The following is a 14,252-nucleotide window of genomic DNA, read 5'->3' on the forward strand; positions in this document are numbered from 1 at the left end:
TGTCTGAATGCATAACAAAATATCACGAACACTGGAGGTATGAATTAAAAAACGCATTCAGTCACAGCTTTTCGTCTTATTAAGTACACGATGCATTTCGGACGCTGTGGGTCCATCATCAGGTGTAATTTGTCCTAATACACGTTTTATTTTTTTCTCTTGAATGAGGTGAAATGTATATTGCTGTGATGAAAAGGTTTGATGTTAGGTTGTGAATTTCGACTAGTGTGCCCAGCATGTTCTCCAGACAGGAACCCTATCGAACCTGTCTGGGATAGATTGGAAAGAGCTGTTAATGGACTACGTGACCCACCAACCACTCTGAGGGATCTTCGCCGAATCGCCGTTGAGGAGTGGGACAATCTGGACCAACAGTGCCTGATGAACTTGTAGATAGTATGTAGTATGCCACGACGAACACAGACATGCGTCAGTGCAGGAGGACGTGCTAGTAGGTATCAGAGGTATCGGTGTGTACAGCATCCACACTAAGTACATCTGATGTTCCTTGCTATCCACAATTGGCATTTCTCCAAGGCGTATCATTATTCGCTGCACAGTTGTACTGTTGACAATTAATAGGCGCTGACTTCTGCATTTTCCTCCTCTTGGCACAGGACACAGCAGAATTCCCGACAGGTGAAGTAATTCTCACTGGTTCAGTTTCGATATCATTGGTAGACTGCACCTTAAAATTTTGGTTTGGGGGATGAGAGCAATATTCGGAGTTCTGTCTATCCTGCATAGTGTGCCTAGGTCTATCATTAATACGTCACACACATTTAAGTGGACGAGCAGTAACAGGACCCATACGTCATGTAGGAGAGACACAGTCCATAATAGACGATGGTACTTGAATTGCCTTTGGAATGCGTGGTACAGGACTCTGGGGTGCCCTCCAAAACGACTATTTGCAGCAGCTTCGAATTATTTGACAGTTTCTTTGGGTCGTCAGTCCTCCGACTGGTTTGATGTGACAAGCCCTAGCTTCCCCTCCTGTGCCAGACTATTCATCTTAGAATATTATTTTCTGTACACATTATTACACTTGCCCTATAATTCAATCACTTATTGTTCTTTTCAATATTTTCCACACATTCCTTTCATTGCCGGTTATGCCGAATTTCTTTTGTCAGTCTAATTCTCAGCATCTATCTGTAGCACCACATATCCAAGGCTTTGAGTCGCCTCTTTTCGGTGTTTCTACATTTCATAATTTACTTCCATAGAATATTGCGGTCCAGACCAAAATTCTCAGAAATATCTTCCTCACATGAAGATAAATGTTTGATAATAGCAGATTTATATTAGACAGGAATACCCCTTTGCCTATGAGAGTCTTCCTTCTATGACCTCTTTGCTTCGTCTGTCAAAGGTTTTACTTCGTCCAAGGAAGTACAGTTCCTTCACTTTGCTAGACACTAACCAGAGTCACATGCAGCTGCGTACAAACACTTCATATAAGACTCATGCTAAACAGAACCAGCAGGGGATTCTGAATGCACGCTGAGAAGCGCAGCAAGAATGATCTCAGGTTAGCTTGACTCACGGGACGGCGTCATGGAGATGCTGAAGAAAGTGCAGTGGCAGACGCTTCAAGACTGAGGCAAACTATTCTGAAAAAGACTACTTGCAGAGTCTCAAGATGCCGTCTTAAATGAAGAAGGTGGAAATATACTTGTCACACATGTATTGCAATCATAGACATCGTGAGGACAAGAGTAGACTATACTATATGCACAAAAGTTGAATGAATTTTATCCATAGTGGATGCCGTCAAACTCCGTGACTGTTCCTTTATGGGGTTGTAGCAAAATGTCCGCTACCAGTCACAATAAAAGGTTGTTTATTCGTCACACGACCGGTTCCGGGCTTACGCCCATCTTCAGGTGTTTATACATTCATTTACATGTTTGTACTTTTGGAGATCACTGTATAAATACAAAAAAATTATTTGCTGGAGACTGCACAAATACAAGTGGGACAATTGTAAGTGGTAAGGCGGCATTTCACGAAAATATATCTGTCCTTACAAAAAGATGAAGCACCATTATTGCAGTTATGCTGTGATGATAGTTTTGCCACTTAGTTACACACTTATGGTCATTTTCACGTCCATATATCAGGTATAGGTCCATATAACACTATTATGATGTGCACTGTAATAATGGTGCTCCATTTTTTTGTAAGTACATATATATTTTCGTCAAATGCTGCCTTACCACTTACAATTGTCCCACTTCTATTTGTGTAGTTACCAGCAAATAATTTTTTTGTATTTATACAGTGATCTCCAAAAGTACAAACATATAAATGAATGTATAAACACCTGAAGATGGGCGCAAGCCCGAAACCGGTCGTGTGACGAATAAAAAACTTTTATTGTGACTGGTAGCGGATATTTTTCTACAACCCCATGCACAAAAGTTTTTAAATAATAATTGTTCTCACACTCCATACTTCAATGGATTGGGAAGAAGCCATAATAACTGGTGCAGTTTGAAGTACCCTATGTCATAACTTTCGCAGTGTTTTGCAGATAGTAGATATACATGTAGATAAAGATGGACACCGCAATGAGAGCAGGATCACAAGATGATGTCATGAAAAGTATGACTCATCTTGGTAGGAAAATATGGAAGTTAATTGTAGAACCATTCTGTGAACTGGAGCTGTTAAATTGCCATGATGATAAAAGGATAAACGAGTATTGTTTATTAGCGAGCTGTTTTCAGTAGTTGCAATGATCCCAACACTTTTTTGTACCCATGAGATTACCATTGATAGTCAAAGTGTAGAGTTCGGATGAAGGAGCACACCTGTTTTGGTTGGACATGTCGGCTCATGCTCGCGGTCCCCGGCGACTTGCTGACGAAGGTAAGATTGGGCGGTGGGGTGCAGACATTGCGCTCTCGCAGCAGCTGCTCCTGCTCGCAAGCAGCCTGGTTGGAACTTTGGGCCATCATGGGCGGCGGAGACGGCGTCAGAGGGTTCCGACACGCCAGCGGCATCATCGCCGGACCTGTATGTGGTGCCTGCTGCCAGTGAACCGCGGGGTCAGTGCCACGAAGTTGTGGGGCCATTAGTGGCCACTGGCTGTGTGCCAGGGAGGGCTCCTTTGGAGACGGCGCTACAGAGCCTGGCGTCGTTTTCGGTAGTGATGGCGGAACGGCGGGTGTGGAGGCGGGAGTGGGTTCTCTGTCGGGTTCTGCAGCTGAGGTGGCGACTTCACAAATCTGTAGTGCAGCCGATCGTAGAAGACTGACATCGAGCGCCTTAGCGGTACACAGAAAGCGCGACAGTTCGTCGCCCGGAACTTCGGTGCTTCCGGTGTACATGAGGTCCAGCAGGCGGCGCATATCCTCATGGCTGACGTCGTGCAGGATCACCGTCACCGACTCGCCCGCGCCACATGGGTGCTCTAGTAGTATGCGCTGTAACACAACACACACTGGCTGCGTCAGCATCCAAGAAAAGCAACAAGTGACAGATTAGTCAACATCCAAGCACCCAGAAAAATGCGCAGACGAATTTTTCGCAATGAAAGGTAAAAACCATTTATTCCTCTTTCATTATTTTTTATATCGATGCGTCTGTGTGTTCCACTTGTCAGTAACTGTAATTCATCTCAAAGCCACAAGGTGTCATATTCAGGCAGTTAATGCAGGAACAGATGTATTACACATGAGAAAGTCTAACATGTGATCATGGGTTAGAAACTATAAATCAATGGGCACAGCCACATCTCACTCACTTCAACACTGTTTCTTTGACCATGAACACTTCTGCAATAAATTTATACATAAAAAAATAGGAATGCAAATAAATACGTTTATCTTCCATAGTGGAAGTTTAGCAGCTGGTATCTGGATATCTTCTTTTGCTATGGTATCAAGGAGACAAAGAATAATAAGAAGATAATTTACGAATTGTTACTTGGAGATAAGTTTGGCTTTAGAGAAGCTAAAGATGCCTGAAAGGTAGTCCAACGTTGGGCTTCATAATGTAATCAACACTCCACAAAAAAATGAAGATGGTGCTTTCATAGAATTTAGCATTTATCAAAAGCAGAGTATACGTAATTTGATGTAAGATGTCTGAAATCCTAACAAACAATGGTAAATGCCATATCGAAAGATAAATAATGTTCAATATGTAAGAGACCAAAGAATGAGCAATAAGAATAGGAAGAAAGGAGGTAAGTCGTCGGATTAAAACAGATTTAAGGCAACATGCAGTCATTCCGCTCGACAGTTTAACCTGTGAAACGGAAAAACAATGGAGAAAAAGTTCAGATCTCGGATTATGATTAAGGATATTATAATTATATTACACATTATTAATAGTAATTATAACTACTATCACAAGACATACATACAGCACACACATATTCACACGCAATGTATTTACTGATTAAGATTTAAAATTTACAGCTAGATCACAACCATGGTGCATATCTTTGAGACCTCTTAAAGGATCATCGAGTGAGCACTTGTAAAGTCCAACGCCGGTTTTAGATTAGTGTTGGTTCTCGAATACTGACAACATTAGTTTTCTGTCGTACTGGTTTGTTATTGGACTACAGAGCACCGTCTGGTAGCTTAACTCCGAACACACATTCCGCTACGTTCATTCGCTTGTTTGTGTCATCAAAAATTGTAAGTGAATACGTAATAACTTTACATCAAAAACAAAGAGAATTAACAAAACAAAAATTACTGTCGAATTAACACATCGAAAGACGAAAAACTTCGTCACAGAACGGAACTCTTAACTGGCACGGGTATGTCTATAATTAGAGCTGTGAGAATTTTTGGGGGTGTGAGTACCTTTTCATAATAGGGTTGTGTTTCACAGTAGTGAAGATGAAAGCAAGAGCACATAATAACTCTGCAAGAGGCGGCTAAGTACTTGGAAGAGAAGTTGAATTGATTGAAAAGGCTTTATAAGCTGAAGTTCAATAAAAATAAAACAAAGATAATGGGATGTAGGTAAGTAAATCTCGCGGTGCTGACGCAATCACAATAGAAAATCAGAAATAGAAAGTAGTTGATCGGTTTTGTTATTTGGGCAGCAAAATAAATGATGATGGCAGAACGTGATCAAGAATTGTCACTGGGTAAGATCTGACTAGCACACAAGACAAACTGTGTACTATGAGACAGGACGGATTTCATGTCCTAATGTATTAACATAAACTTGGTTGTGATTGTGTTCTGAGTATATATCTACATGTCTGTGTGCTTTCTGGATGCACAATAAGCTGAAAATTCTACAGAATGTCGTTACGATTGTATTAGTTTTCTTCCTTACTTGATGTCACCCTCCACGGATTCCTCATCTGTGTCAACATCATCTGCGAGTAGCACTTGCAACCAATAGAGACACATAATATGCCTCTGACAATGGGTAATGCACACGAATACCGATTTCGCAAATAAATAATTCAAGTGCAGATCACGGCCATCAGAGGATGTCAATTAATAAAGAACCCTTTGAAATGTGGTGATACAGAAGAATGCTGAAGAGTAAATGGGTAGGTCGAATAACAAATGATGAGGTGCTGAATCGATCTGGGGAATAATGTGATTTATAGCACAACTTTACTAAAAGAACTTATCGGTTGACAGGACACATATGGAGCCATCAAAGAATCGTCAGTTTCGTAATGAAGTTGTGTGGTAAATGATTGAATACAGAAAGCAGATTCAAGTGTATAGGTAACGACAGTTAAGCAGAGATGAAGAAGATTCCACAGGGCAAATTGGCATCGACAGAAGAGAAGGAGATGTTTTTAGGTGATGCCAGCAAAGAGGAATCAGAGAAGAAAAATAACGGAAAGGAAGAAGAGAAGAAAGAAAACGAAGAGAAGGAGAAGCAATAGGGAGAAGGAGAAACAATAGAAACAGAGTGGAGCCAGAGAGGCAAAAGTGAAGGGACTAGCAAGAGCAGAAAACTTAATTTCAAATATACACATCTGAAAATGTAAGACAGCACATAAGTTCACTGGTCTGAGTTAGTGGGTGCCTGCGAGCCGAAATTGTTTGTTATGAGGACAGAAGCATTACTACCAAGCACAAAAAATAATTCTTTTGTTAATCAAGATGGATGAGGGAGAAAGTGGAAGCATTGCTGAAAGTAGCTACTGTCAAGCTAAAGTGCCAGCATATGAACTGAAAAGACGAGTTAAGAATCCACTGGATCAATAGGTGAACCCAGTAGGCGGAGAAAGACAATTAAGCAGAGTCCGTTAGCAGCTAAAGTATAATTTATTGCCGGAAGATAATAAGAAGAAGGGAAATTACAGCAGTATTTTATTGGTTCACGATATTCCACCTGTGGACCAAAGTGCAACAAAAAGTTAGCTACAAAATTTGAAATAAAGTTTCGGAAAAGAGTTCAGGAATGTGGAGGCCTAAGAAAGAAGCGAAGACGTATAAATTGTAGAAACGAATGAAAAGTGCCTTGCACTCCTTTCACTACTGTATTTTACATTACAAGTAATTTTTCTTTACAAAGGGCCAAGAGCATCCTCTTCCTAGCATATCGAATCTTTACGATTCTCAAAGGAGTGCAGCCGATTCAGAAAGTAAATCCCCTGAATGTGTGGGCACCCATTCCCGCCTTTCCCAACACCAATCCGCTTCCCGATTGCGCCGAGCGCTGTTGACCCCGCGCGGGTCTCGACGGCGCCTCGCGGCTTTGCACCCTTTACCCGACACAGCTCTTTTCGACTACCCGTGCTGCGGCCATCAGGACGCAGCAGTAGGCCGCAGGCGGGCTCCGTCTGCTACATGTAGCGGGATGCTTGGTTCCGGTGCTTCAGCCGGTAACGGAGATACCACAAGATTACACTCTGAAATGTATTGTGTAGCCGGCCTGAGTGACCGACCGGTTCTAGGTGCTACAGTCTGGAACTGCGCGACCGCTACGGGCGCAGGTTCGAATCCGGCCTCGGGCATGGATGTGTGTGATATCCTTAGGTTAGTTACGTTTAAGTAGTTCTGAGTTCTAGGGGACTGATGACCTGCTCAGGGCCATTTGAACCATTTGTATTGTGCTAAAGGGAAGTATCTGGATACAAGTAAAGAACAACGAATGTTGTTCATTACCCAGAACGATGACCGATTGAGGTATTAAACAGTGATCTGTCAACCGCTGACGTCACTGTAAGAAGGATAGGGAACGTGAACTTTCGGAGTAAACGTAACGGTTATGGAGCACAAATTATGTTACACTGCGATTATGTGATCCGTACTAATACCAGCAGGAAGGATTAGTACTTTCTTTAAACGTAGACAATGTTTGGTGTATAAGAAGACGAGAGGAAGAAAGTGTTGAGATGCCCATGATACTGTCAGTCAGACATGTAGACCGACATTTGGACGATTTAAAAGATGCAGGACACATGATTTAAGATCGCAGAACGAAATAGAATATCAGCAAAAAACTACTTTCCGAATATGGTCAATGGCGAACCATTCCGTGCGGGGATATTTGAGATCGGTAACGCTTTGTGTACTAGTTTTAATCTTTTGTTCATGTATATAATGTAAATGTCGTAGATGATATAAGTGGAGGAAGAGGTGACTACATCTGTGTAATCAATACTTTCATGAGTAGAACTTGAAGCAGGAGGCAGGAAGTGTTTGAACAAGATAATAGCGAGGAAGTACCTCTCGGCGTCATGTGACGGAATTATACACATGACTACGTGACCCTCATCTTGCCAAGACTCCGAGAGCACCTGGAGGAATTTTGTAGACCCTGCCTAGTATGGTAATAAAAGCAAATTATGTGTGTGATCAGCATCGCCTAGCGCATCACAGAAGTTGTGGAAGTCTACTTGTCACAGCGAAGCTACGGGCCCAATAAATAGGACTACATTAGCACACAAAGCAGAGTAAGAAACAGCAGTCTCTGTATCAATGACGCCAGATGTCACACTTAAGTTGTTTTGCTAGCCACGGCATCTGCGAGCATTAGGAAGGAGGATTTAGTGCAGTAGGTGGGATAGGGATGGGAACTACACTCCTGGAAATGGAAAAAAGAACACATTGACACCGGTGTGTCAGACCCACCATACTTGCTCCGGACACTGCGAGAGGGCTGTACAAGCAATGATCACACGCACGGCACAGCGGACACACCAGGAACCGCGGTGTTGGCCGTCGAATGGCGCTAGCTGCGCAGCATTCGTGCACCGCCGCCGTCAGTGTCAGCCAGTTTGCCGTGGCATACGGAGCTCCATCGCAGTCTTTAACACTGGTAGCATGCCGCGAGAGCGTGGACGTGAACCGTATGTGCAGTTGACGGTCTTTGAGCGAGGGCGTGTAGTGGGCATGCGGGAGGCCGGGTGGACGTACCGCCAAATTGCTCAACACGTGGGGCGTGAGGTCTCCACAGTACATCGATGTTGTCGCCAGTGGTCGGCGGAAGGTGCACGTGCCCGTCGACCTGGGACCGGACCGCAGCGACGCACGGATGCACGCCAAGACCGTAGGATCGTACGCAGTGCCGTAGGGGACCGCACCGCCACTTCCCAGCAAATTAGGGACACTGTTGCTCCTGGGGTATCGGCGAGGACCATTCGCAACCGTCTCCATGAAGCTGGGTTACGGTCCCACACACCGTTAGGCCGTCTTCCGCTCACGCCCCAACATCGTGCAGCCCGCCTCCAGTGGTGTCGCGACAGGCGTGAATGGAGGGACGAATGGAGACGTGTTTGGCGCCGTGCAGGTGAGCGCCACAATCGGGACTGCATACGACCGACACACAGGGCCAACACCCGGCATCATGGTGTGGGGAGCGATCTCCTACACTGGCCGTACACCACTGGTGATCGTCGAGGGGACACTGAATAGTGCACGGTACATCCAAACCGTCATCGAACCCATCGTTCTACCATTCCTAGACCGGAAAGGGAACTTGCTGTTCCAACAGGACAATGCACGTCCGCATGTATCCCGTGCCACCCAACGTGCTCTAGAAGGTGTAAGTCAACTACCCTGGCCAGCAAGATCTCCGGATATGTCCCCCATTGAGCATGTTTGGGACCGGATGAAGCGTCGTCTCACGCGGTCTGCACGTCCAGCACGAACGCTGGTTCAACTGAGGCGCCAGGTGGAAATGGCATGGCAAGCCGTTCCACAGGACTACATCCAGCATCTCTACGATCGTCTCCATGGGAGAATAGCAGCCTGCATTGCTGCGAAAGGTGGATATACACTGTACTAGTGCCGACATTGTGCATGCTCTGTTGCCTGTGTCTATGTGCCTGCGGTTCTGTCAGTGTGATCATGTGATGAATCTGAACCCAGGAATGTGTCAATAAAGTTTCCCCTTCCTGGGACAATGAATTCACGGTGTTCTTATTTCAATTTCCAGGAGTGTAGCTTGAGCGATAGTGGTGACTACATCTTACCGATGATGAAACTTACAATTTCTATGCTGCTTCATTAATTGTCCGCATCGATTTCCATGCTCTGGACCACTTGTAACTGATGTAGTTCTACAAGCGGACCACGCGTTCTTTAATACATCGAGTGAGTCGCCGAGGTAAGGGCATTGTCTGTTAGCAACGGCTCCTTCAAACTCCGCCTCACGGCACGACATATGTGGACCACAAGGATATCTCCATTTCTGTTTGACATTACACGTATACGTGGTCTAGAGAATGAAGTTGCGGATAGCTTAAGCAATATATTCTCAGAACAGGAGGACATAGAAGACGGGGAGATCGAGGCTGGTGCTCGCAGCTGTAATGAAGACAACGAGCAAGACAAGTATGAGCCACGTGTTAATACAATATTCTTAGGGTTATATGTATTTTTGGTGATTTGAGTACCTACCAAAATCAGGATCCTCACTTGCACGACACAGTCAGAAATTAGAGGGCAGGTGGAAGCTTGAAGCCGTACTGCGTCAAGGAAGGAATGGTTTGTTATAGTAACTGGAAGGAAGAAAAGGATTAAATAGTGACAATTGCCTTAGCATATAATTTAGTTATTCTCTCATAGGAAAGGGAGGGAGGGTGGCATTTAGGAATTGTTAAAACTAGGATGAAGATAAAAGATACTACTTGGAAAGACATGGATTGGGACATTACATGTTATCACCAGCTGTGAGATTTGAAAAATAAGCAAACCAGACGCAAATATAGGCCTATTGACATCCAGTAGAGAAACTAAAAGTATGGATAGAATTTGTTATTAATTATTTGGGCCTTTCCCTGGGTCTAGTGATGGAGATAAATACATTCTAAGAAGAAGAAGGCGTACAAAGAAGGAGTTATCAGAATGGGATGGAAGCCGGTAGATGTAATGTTCATGTACAGACAAACAAATTATTAAAATTTCAGAAAAAATTGAGTGACTGATACAACAGGAAGAGCTTCACAAATTGAGCAAGTCAGTAACTCCGATGCTTAGGCATGTAGTTATTCAGCTTAGCATTCATCGATAGAGTTGTTGGCTGTTCGTGCCAAATTCTGTCCAATTGGCACATTACATCGTTAAAATCTCAAGATGGTTGGAGCGCCTTGCCCACGATGCTCCAAACGTTCTCGACTGGGGAGAGATATGACTACTATGCTGGCCAAGGGAGAGTTAGGCAATCACGAAGACAAGCAACAGAAATTCTCAATGTGTGCGTGTGGGCATTACGTTGCTGAAATTTAAGGCCACGATGGATTCAGACGAAGGGAAACATAATGGGAAGCAGAATATTGTCGTCTCATCCCTATGCTGTCAGGGTGCCCCTGCTATGAAATGAAATGGCAGCCCAGTATATCACTCGTGATTGTCAGACTGCATGGCAGACGACCGTCAGGTTGGTATCTCACAGCAGTCTGGGGAGTATCCAGACACGTTTTGCGCCTGAAATCTCATTGACTGGTGTACAATTGTTTTCACTGTTCAGTCCTGCTTCGAACTGAGCCCCAATGACCAACCCGGTTTTGTTGACCTTCATCGCAAGCCACACTGGCCTTACATTTCATCAAGATAATGCCCGCGATCAGACGTCGGTAGTTTCTATTGCACAACTTCATGTTTTCCCGACCCTACCTTGGCCAGCAAGGTCGCCGCATCTCTCCCCAATTGAGAAAGTTTGGAGCATATGAGCAGGGGTCCACAACAAACTCGGATTTTGACGATCTGACGCGCCATTTGGTAGAAAATGGCAGCATCTCCCTCTAGAGGTAATCACACAACTCCGTCAATTAATGTCAAGCCGAATAAGTGTCAGCATAAGGGCCAGAGTAGGACCAACGTGGTAATGACTTGCTCGGTTTTTATGAAGCTTTTCGTCTTTATAACATGTCTACCGATTTCCGTCCCATACGGTATATTTCTTCTTAGAGCGTATGTTCCGCTTGCCGTAGAAGCTTTCTTGCGTTTTGTCTGTTCAACATCGAGCAAATGAATTCCGGCAAATACAACAATTAAACGTCTGAAAAGCATCTTTCCTAGTTTTGTGACAGCGCTTCTGTCTTCGGGGCGAGGAAATTTTTTTTTTAAATTATTTGACAATTTTATTCAGCAAACCTTTACATCATACTATCACCTCCCTTCCTTTGCCGAGAGTGAAAATCATATTATGGAGGTCACGTTAATCGCCTACGTTCATAGGGTTTACACGAGGTAACACCAATAAATTCTGTAGAACTATGCTAATGAAGATCCACGTCTCATATCCATGTTCACTACCATCTGAATGACAGTCATGTGTGTCTACACTATATGTACATTTCCCTAGCTACTTACTTGATTGTTATTGTTTCAGTAAGATCAAGACAACTACTCTTCAGTTTCATTGTGAAATTCAATTCTCAAACAATCCTGTCCTGCACGCAGCTGTTACCATCAAGGGGCTCGCTTTCAAAGGATTGGCCAAAGAGAAGTTCGTTGATAACAGTCTGTTCCTGTAGCATAACCTACATCGAATTGTTACAAGATGCCAACTCAAAATGTTGGACTGAAATACGTGAACTTTGTATGGCTCAGAATGTCTCTGAACATGGCGAAGTATCACATTGCCAGATACTAACCTAAATGTGTAGCTCTTTCTCAGTTACTAATACCTCACCCTCCCCATAACATTTACTGTATGTTGGAGTTTGCAAAAAACATGTGATGCCCTATACTTCTAGAAAACTGGGAGAATCCACTGTACCACTGTTATACCACCATGCTCGGTCAGCTGCTGATACTAAGTTCCTATGTAGAATACGGTCATGACAAAAGTAGTTGTGTAGTGTTCACAGGCGTGTCCAGCTTACCAACAGTGAAGTGCTCTGCTGATTTTACTTTAAAATATGAACCCAATGACCAGTGGACGGCTTTACATCATCACCACGTACATAACTGAGTTCTGCATTCTCTTCCTGTGTCCATACACTGGATGAAACAGGAACAGGAAACGGTTTTATCTGAATATCTTTCACTCAAGGAAAGGAGAGAATGATCTGTTGTTGTTTTTGTTGTAGTGGTCTTCAGTCCACAGACTGGTTTGGTGCAGCTCTCCATCCTACTCTAGCTATTGAAAAATAAACAGTGATATTCAACGACTCAAGGGCGTGTTCCGTTAATGTAAATATGTATTTCACGCGATAGATGGATCAACACGACATAAAAACCATCATTCCTATTTCTAAGAAGTGTCATCGAGTTTCTGCATGCAACTATTAGCTACTAGGTGCCGTCTGCTGAGTTTGAAACTGCCTGAATAATTATATTTAGATGTTGCATGTATAGATTCAATAGATTTGAGCTTTGACACTAATTTCGCTGATTTCTGCACTATGTTCGCATATTACAACACAAAATTCACTGACTTCAACCAAACATTCACTCCTTTCTGGACAATATTCGATATTCTTTGACTTCGGCCCTACTCCTCTTGCAAATGGAGCGAGTGAGGAACAATATATATTTCCGTATACACATGCAAGGTGTCACGGCTACGGACATCTATCGGCGTGTTTAACAGCAGACTTCCCCACTTCCCCACACTGGAGTAATCTCTGTGATACTGGGACGATGTATTCAGCACCCATTCACCAAATGGCGTTTTGAAATCCTGCAGTTGATGGCATACCGTTTTATTCTCCAAATATTTGATACAACAACACTGCAACCCATTTCTCTGTTAAGATATTGCTTTTCTTCACACTTATTTACTGTTTGCTACATATTTTCTGGCTAAAATTCACCTTGTCACATCGTGTGAACATGTTCTACACTCACTATGGTTGATGAATGGTGTGTGTTGTATAAAGACTGACGTGTTTTTGACCATCCCTTGGAAGGTTCTGGAATAGATCTGTTAGGGTTCTCGTTAGTCCTATGCTACTTCATTTTTCTCACCAACTTCACTATTGTAGGTAGACTGGGTTCCCATCAGTACCTGTTTGTGTTTGTAGTTTATTTGTCTTGACTTCTTCTGTGTACGTGTGCTTCTTCATCGGAAACTCACTTTGTGAATCATTGTCACTGTCACTGCCTCCATGTTGCCGCCGCTACGGCCACCTCACCGTCTTCGCCCAACTGCAGTCGACTCACCACCTCCATCTGCGTCGCCATCACGTTGACATGCTGTCGTCATCACATCATCCTGTTTGTCACTGCTGTCAAACCCACCATTTCGCATCTCGGCATTGCTCTGTCGACAGTAAGCACCATTAACTATCAGTTCGCTGTCTCTTTGTCCTACAATGGACACTACAACCACCTCCATCATTTATAGCACTACTTTCCTGGTCGAAATGTCATTTCCTCTGATCCACCTCCCTGTATCTACCCTCCCCTTTGGAAAGTCTCTTCCGCATCTGCAGTCACGCCCTTCACCTACCCAACTCATCCATGACCTCTCTCACATTTTCTTCTGCACTCTTTGTCTGTCACCCACCTCCAACTTACCCCACACCAACCACTTCCCTGCAACACCAACAAAAATAAAAACTCTTTGAGCTACTGTGGCAATGCCAGAAACCACAGTACAGTCAACAAGCAGCCCAATGCACTAAAGGCAAATGGAAGGACCTGCACCATGCCATATCCCACTTCCTCCAATTCTTCAACCCCACTCCAAACCATTGTCTCCGAAACACTTTAGAAGTGCCCTTATGCAGACTCCATTATCAACACTCTAACCAAAAAACTCCCCCCACGAGGCCCCGTCCTACTGAACGCATGAACACAACTCTCTTTCCAGAAACTTCTCCCCAGTTATTCACACCTTCACCCTAAGTA

At 43.7% G+C, this 14,252-nt stretch overlaps 1 protein-coding gene across 1 annotated transcript in view; it reads right to left on the minus strand.

The window, feature by feature from the left end:
• The window catches only part of LOC126413242 (uncharacterized), a 127,794-nt gene that overhangs the window by 21,236 nt on the left and 92,306 nt on the right, over positions 1-14,252 (minus strand). Inside the window, exon 3 of the mRNA XM_050083142.1 lies at positions 2,779-3,434. Coding sequence (XP_049939099.1) covers positions 2,779-3,434 — 656 coding nt within the window. The remainder of the gene's footprint in view (positions 1-2,778; positions 3,435-14,252) is intronic.

Source organism: Schistocerca serialis, chromosome 7, assembly GCF_023864345.2.
Source record: "Schistocerca serialis cubense isolate TAMUIC-IGC-003099 chromosome 7, iqSchSeri2.2, whole genome shotgun sequence".
NCBI classification, from domain to species: Eukaryota; Metazoa; Arthropoda; class Insecta; order Orthoptera; family Acrididae; genus Schistocerca; species Schistocerca serialis.